Source organism: Caretta caretta, chromosome 1, assembly GCF_965140235.1.
Source record: "Caretta caretta isolate rCarCar2 chromosome 1, rCarCar1.hap1, whole genome shotgun sequence".
NCBI lineage: Eukaryota > Metazoa > Chordata > Testudines > Cheloniidae > Caretta > Caretta caretta.
This window is the reverse complement of record NC_134206.1, coordinates 259,261,227-259,267,816: the sequence shown is the minus strand read 5'-3', so window position 1 is coordinate 259,267,816 and position 6,590 is coordinate 259,261,227. Positions and strand designations below refer to the sequence as shown.

General features: G+C 56.6%; 1 protein-coding gene across 1 annotated transcript; it reads right to left on the bottom strand.

Moving 5' to 3' along the window:
• Positions 1 to 2,219: 2,219 nt before the first annotated feature.
• PDXP (pyridoxal phosphatase) lies at positions 2,220 to 5,311 on the bottom strand. The gene is made up of 2 exons (XM_048833353.2): positions 4,679 to 5,311; positions 2,220 to 3,805 (listed from the first exon to the last, which is right to left on the bottom strand). The coding sequence occupies exons 1-2, from the start codon at positions 5,271 to 5,273 to the stop codon at positions 3,480 to 3,482; spliced, it is 921 nt and encodes a 306-aa protein (XP_048689310.1). The 5' UTR covers positions 5,274 to 5,311; the 3' UTR covers positions 2,220 to 3,479.
• Positions 5,312 to 6,590: the final 1,279 nt, after the last annotated feature.

Here is a 6,590-nt window from a genome sequence, read left to right as displayed (position 1 = left end):
GTTCAGGGTACACAGGGTGCATGTGACCAAAGGACCCAGTCTCTTATCCATCTTCCCATGCCCCAGCCCTTGGAGACTCGATGCAACTCACTCAGGGCCTCATCCACCCTGCTCCTTCAGTTGGCCAAAGGAGGGTTTGTCAGTGGAAAGGCACATGAGGCTCCTCCACTCTGCATGCACAGCTCCCACTGAGTCAGGGGAGCAAATTGGGTTCTTTAACACAGAGCCTCCTTTGGGGCCACAGCAGGAGGATGCTTTGCAGGTTGCAAACAGATACCCCATCTCAACAACAGCTGTCACAACAACCGGATGTGTCTCAAGAATCCCCTCCCTCCTTCAACAGTGGAAAGGCTGCAACACCTCTGGCCACAGCATCCCCATTAGCCGAAGGCAGCATGACAGGTTGAGCCCTGCAGCTAGTCTGTCCCTGAACTGGAAAAGGGCAAGCATCCTACACACACCACGCCCTGGGGTCTGGAACCACCCTTCCAGAAGAGAAAGGAGACCCTTCTCCCTAGGGCACTGGTGGTACCTTTGGTACTAACAAGAAAAGGGCTGCTTAGCACCAAGGGGTATCAGTCCTACTAGCAACTACACCAAAGCCATCAGCTCATGTCATTTCCGAAATGTAAATCCTCCATGTGCCCACATAACTGTCTCTGTGGAAACCCCTGCAATGGCAGAATAGGAAAAAAAGGTCTGACACAGTCACCCTTATTCTGTACAGAAAGATGGTGTCAGAGAAACAAGCACCGAAACAGAGGGTTGAATTCCTCAACCTCCTCCTTCCCCACCATACACATCCCTGCCCTGAAGCAGGATGCAGGTCCCTGAAGGCTTCATTAACAGTGCTGCTGCCAATGCCTGGGGATGGGTAACTTGAAAGCCTTCCTACTGTAGCTGACTATGGAGCAGATGTGATGAGCCCTGGGAAAGTGGTGCAAGGCATCTCCAGCCTACCAGGCTCTCACTCATCACCTCAGCAGCCCAAGCGCCGACATAGAATCCTTAGAGTCAAAGCTCCATAGCAAGAGACTGCTTTGTGAATCAAAAGTAGTTGTAAAGCCATGGGAAGTGCTGGTGGCCCAGCAACCACACGCAGTGGACATCTTCACACCTGGGAGCAAGGCACCCCTGTCACTGCAGGGGAGGGAGACATCAGTAGCTTCAGAGGGTTTCAGCCACTCTCTTTACACTCCTTGGGTTTCCTCCTTCCCTTTACTTGCCCCTCTCATTTACAAGAATGCAGCCTGCATGCCGGACACCTGTTTATCCACAGAAGAGGTGCAGCACACAAGGCATCCTAGGACAATGCTGAAGAGGCCACCTCCCCTCCAGGGGACAGATGGAGGTTTATACTTCATGTCCTCTCCAGTGCTTGAGATTTAGAGTAGATAAGGATAAAATGTTAAAAGCTTTATTCAAAAGGTGCTTTAAGTCTTTTCTTGAGAGAGATCAGTGCTTCAGAGCTGTGGTTCTCAACCCGCAGGAAGCCCAATCAGCCTACAGCGGCAGCCCACGTGACATCCTCAGGGCCACACCAGTAGGATACATAGTGTGGTTGCAGCCCACATAACAGAGAGAGCTGCATGTAAACGGTAAATAGGTTGAGAACCACTGCTTCAGAGTCACGCTCCATTAACCTTAGCTCTCAGCGCACAAGAGCCTGGAACAATTTGGGAGACCCTGATGAGTTGCTACAGATGCCTGACAGATACAAAACCATTTGATTAGCAGCTAGCTCAGCATCCACGCATGTGAGGCAGAGTCATGCTTCCTCAGCCAGAGCCCTGAAGATCTGTGGCCAAGACATCGCTCTCATTCCAGCGTGGAAAGGAAACAGGCAGTGGAATCACATGGCCAATCCACTGAGCTTGGGTTGTATTCTTGTAGCCACCCTCAGATGCAAGCCAACCAAGCCTAATTCAGACACCTAGCATGCGCCTGTGCAATTAAAGGTGCCAGATAGCCACACCAACCGGAGGCCATCATCGCGCCAGGCAGCAGTAGCATAAGCTTCCAATACGCCCCACCCCATGTCCTAGGGCAAGAAAGGGATTCCCGTTACATAATCCATTCAGTCCTCAAAGGGGGAAGGACCAACAACTCCTGCCCCCTAGAAACTTGACTAAGACCTCCTAATTTCAGTCCTACATTCGTCATGTTTCTCTCCCTCCCGCCCCTCCACCCACCAGAGATGGGGGAATGAAGGAGGCCAATTCCAGCTCACGCTTGCACTTTATTATATGCTGAAAAATGGCGAGTGTCAAAGAACCACAACAATATGGGACAGAAGCAGCGAGAGGGGCCCAAAAGCACCGTCCCCACCCCCGGCACAGCCAATCAGCAATAATTTATACAAACACTTCCATAAATAAGTTAATTCATAAATAAAATTGTAAAAAGACAAAGCAGCAAGGAATGATTTCTGGGGCTGTGGCATGTTCACGGCACTGACAATACCAACGCTATCCCGCACACAGCCACACAACAGCAGCGAGGTAGGGACACATCCCTTTCCCACTGTAGTAGTGGGATCACAACCCATCAGACACAGGCAAAAGCTACACAGTTTGTTACTGATACACTTCACTGGTCTGGCCAGAAGAGCCTTTTCCCTACACTTTCCTCCACGCACAGGAAAGGGTGTTTGGAGGTTGTTCCCATCAGAGGTGAACTGTAAGAGTTACAGCAGGTCTGGGTCATTACAGCAGAGTCACTAGGACAGTCTCTCTCCCCTCACCCATCCAAGACACCAAACTAAGTTAGTGTTACGGGAGAAGCGTCAGGGATACTGGATAATTCAGGACAAGAGACAATCCTTCCCTTCAGGGCAGGAGATCTACGCGCCTCCTCTGTTCATCATTCTCAGAGGAAAAACAAGCTCCAGATGCCCTCCCAACCCCTTCTGAGGCCTGGGTGGGGGGATCCTGGCACTGGCATGGGGTAGGGACAGGAAAGGGAATAAGACAACAGCAGTGACTACTCCCCTGGCAGGGGCTCATTGGCCCATTTCTGCTTGGAATCAGCAGACCCCACGGGGAGCACAAGAGCTGCAGCTCAGAAAAGAGAATGAAGGGCATAGCAGTAAAAGGCCGCCACTGGTTATATACAAAAGAAAAATAAGACAGCCTGCCCTCATCCCACAGGGGAGGGGGAGCAAACAGACAATGGTTAGGCTTGTACATGCCCCCACCCTGCTTTTAACACAAGGCTTCCAGTTCTCCTTTAGAGTCAGTGGTAGCAGGTTTATCTGAAGAGGAAGGGTTCTATCAGGAAAGTTTTGTTTTTGGCAGGAAAAAGAAGGAAAGACAACTACTCACACCCTGCCCCCCCCACCCCCCTGCAGAATAAATGAATAAATACTGGACTGGGTAGAGCCAGAAATTGAGAAAGACGGGAGAGAAGAATGGGAAAGGGTGGAGATCTGGACTGGGACTCAGATTGGGAAACCCCCCCCCCCCACTTCACCTCACCCTCTACTCATCCAGGCCTGGTATCAAGTCTGCAATGCTGTCTACATAGTAGTTGGGCACCAGGTCCTTTGCAGCAGGGTTCTCGCTGGCCATGTAGGCCTGTGCCTCCTCCAGACGGGACACACCAGTCAGAGTCAGGACCGTGGCAAGCCCACAATTCTTGCCGAACAGGATATCCGTCTCCAGCCTATCGCCCACCATGAGGATGCGGGAAGGGTCCACATGAAAGCGCTCTACAATGCAGTCAAACATATACGTGTTCGGCTTCCCCACCACCATCGCCTTGCGCCCCGAGGCTGTTTCCACTGCAGCTGTGAGACTCCCTGTCCCTGGGAAGGAGAGAAACAGGCATTCACAAATCAATATGAGATTTTAGCTACTATGGGACTCAGCCACCAGACAGAAGGGAGAAACTCAAGAAGAAATGCTTGTTATCCAAGAACAGACAGCGAGTTAGCAGCCCTGCCAGTCAGTGGAATTCAAAGGTCTCCTGCCTGCCTCTTTGAGGCTCGGAGCACTTTATATCCAGAGACTCAGGGGTAGCACTGTCCCCCTTATTCAAGATGGGCCCTTATGGTCAGGGGCAGGCACCAGCTTTTTGTTGTCTGTTTGTGAACCACCAAGCACCATGGGGTCTTGGCTCATGAATGGCACTTCTAGGCACTGTCACTAAAACAAATAAAACTATTGGTGGTTCAGTGGTGTTTAAGGATTAAATTTGTCTTTTCTAGATAAGGAGAGGGAGAACCACTGTCAGTCATCACCATCTGAAGGGGCATGGCACCTCTCACATAAAGGTCCCTGGCGCAGTCCAGCCACTGGCTGTGGGAAGTGAATTAAAGCTCTGGGTGCAGTTTCTAGTGGGATAGGTGGCTTTTTGTAACATGGCCCCGTCACCACAGAAACCAGGCCTCCTTGGCTGTCTCTCTCAAGAAGGGACTGAGCCATTCAACCCTCTTCTGACCCACGGGGCTAATCCCAGAGATCAGGGCAACTGCTGCAGCTGCCCAGGGAACACCCTGGGGCTCAGCCCAGCAGCTTCAGTGTGGCAAGAGAAGCAGCAGCGCCCAGGCAGCCCCCCACGAGCAGAGGGCAGGCCTGAGTCTCTGGGGGCCCGGAGGCCGTAGCGGCCGGGGGGGGGGAGGCCCGGAGACCCGCCCCCGCCCTCCCCAACTGGAGATCGCAGCCCCCGGGCCTCTCACCCGGGGTGCGCTGCCCGTCGCTGAGCGGGTGCCAGGGGTCGGGGTCGGTGGCCACCAGCAGGCACTGTGGGTCGCGCAGGTAGCCGCAGGCCTCAGACAGCTTAGCGAAGGTGAACTGATCATCGTAGCCGACCAGCACGGCGCGCACCGGCGGCTCGTCCTTCCCGCCGGCCGGGCCGCCCTCAGCGGCCAGGCGCAGCCCGGCCTCCCGCAGCTCCCCGCGCAGCCCCTCCCCGCCCAGCACGAAGACCCGGCCGGGCCCGGGGCAGGCGTCGCCGCCGCCGCCGGCCCCCAGCAGGCGCTGGCGCAGGTAGAGCGCGGAGCAGAGCGCGGAGCTGAAGACCTGCTCGGCCCGCACGCCGCGGAAGCCCAGGCGGCTGAAGCGCCGCTCCAGCTCGGAGACCGAGCGCCGGCTGTTGTTGCTGACGAAGAACGAGGCCTTCCCGCTGCGGCTCAGCCGCTCCAGCAGCTCGGGCGCGCCGGGCACCGCCCGCTCGCCGGCCCACAGCACCCCGTCGCAATCGAACAGCAGCCCCTGCGCCGGGCCCAGCACCTCCCGCGCGCTCGCCCCGCTCAGCCGCCGGCAGGCCGCCATGCCGCTTTCTCCCGCGGGAATGACCTCAGCGCCGGGCGGGGCGCCGCCGCCTATCAGCGCGCGCCCTCGGCCTGATGGGCAAGCCCGCGGCCCGCCCACCTGGAAGGGGCGGGCCAGTGCAGCCCAATCACCGCGGGAGGTGGGGGAAGCGTGACGGATAAATGCGACAGCCCCACCGCAATCGGGGGCGAGGCCTCAGCGTCCAATCAGTAGTGCGGACAGGGTTGACAGGCAGGGAGAATTAACCACGCCCATGCAAGGGGAAAAGCGAGTGGGGACAGGAGGGCGAGATTCTGTTTGAGTTTGTTCGAGGACCAATGAGAGGAAAGATAGGGAAGAATTGATAGGTGTTCTGAGCCAATCAACGTCCGTCCACACGCCGCTCTGACCGAGAAGCCGGAAAGAACCCCAGCCGCCATAGCCTATTACAGGGGGAGAAAGTTCTAGGAAGGCGGGCAAAACGAAAATGGCGGCTACATTAGCCTCTCAAATAGTAGGAAATAAACAAGAGGGCGCGGCAGTAAAGATTGACAGACTCATTAGCCTATCAAATATTGCAAAATGCGCAGCCGGTGGAGAATGGGGGGAACGACAGTTACCGGTGGGGCTTTCAGTGACAGTGGCCAATGAGATGCTCGTACCATTGAATGGGGGTGGGGCTAAGAGAGTGACAGGCTCACGGGCCTGTTTAATTTCATAATACCCGAGACAATGGAGAGGCGGGGTAAGGGGAGATGATTGGCAGGCGGACGGTGCGGCCGAAGCGGGAGTCGAGGCCGGAGGCCCGCCGCAGCCAAATAGGGCTGGGCCCGGGGGGCGGGGCCACCTGCGGGGCTGGCCGTGGCTGCGGAGCTGCGGGTGCGAGGCTTCCCTGCGCTCAGCCGACCCGCCTGGGCACCGGCCCCCAGCGTCTGCCCGGGTCGGAGGACCCGCCCCCCAAAGCAGCAGGGCCCGCCTGGCTGCAGCCGGGAGAGGGGACCCCTGTGCCAGGCGCTGTACAAACACCGTGGGGGGCAGCCTCTGCCCACGCTCGCTTGCACCCAGAATAGCCAAGTCAGCAGAGCAAGGGGGAGGGGGGGGTGTCCTACATGCTAGCAGCTGTGGCCCCCGCCCCACCCCAGCTCATTACAGCCCCCAGTGGGCCGCAGGGTGCTCAGAGCTACTACAGGGAGGGCCGCGGAAGGAGCTAGACGTGGAGGTGGACAGATATGCTCCTGCCCGGGCGGCTGCTTGGCCACAATGGTGCAACCACAAGTGGTAAAATCCATAGACTAAAGTGGCCAGTTCCCTTGGCCGGGGACATAGCGAAAGCAGCCG

Excerpts from the sequence above, each read along its gene's own strand:
- PDXP (XM_048833353.2), bottom strand. The coding sequence starts at position 5,273 with ATGGCGGCCTGCCGGCGGCTGAGCGGGGCGAGCGCGCGGGAGGTGCTG. Across the intron at positions 3,806-4,678 it reads CGACGGGCAGCGCACCCCGG|GGACAGGGAGTCTCACAGCT; the intron begins GTGAGAGGCCCG and ends TCTCCTTCCCAG.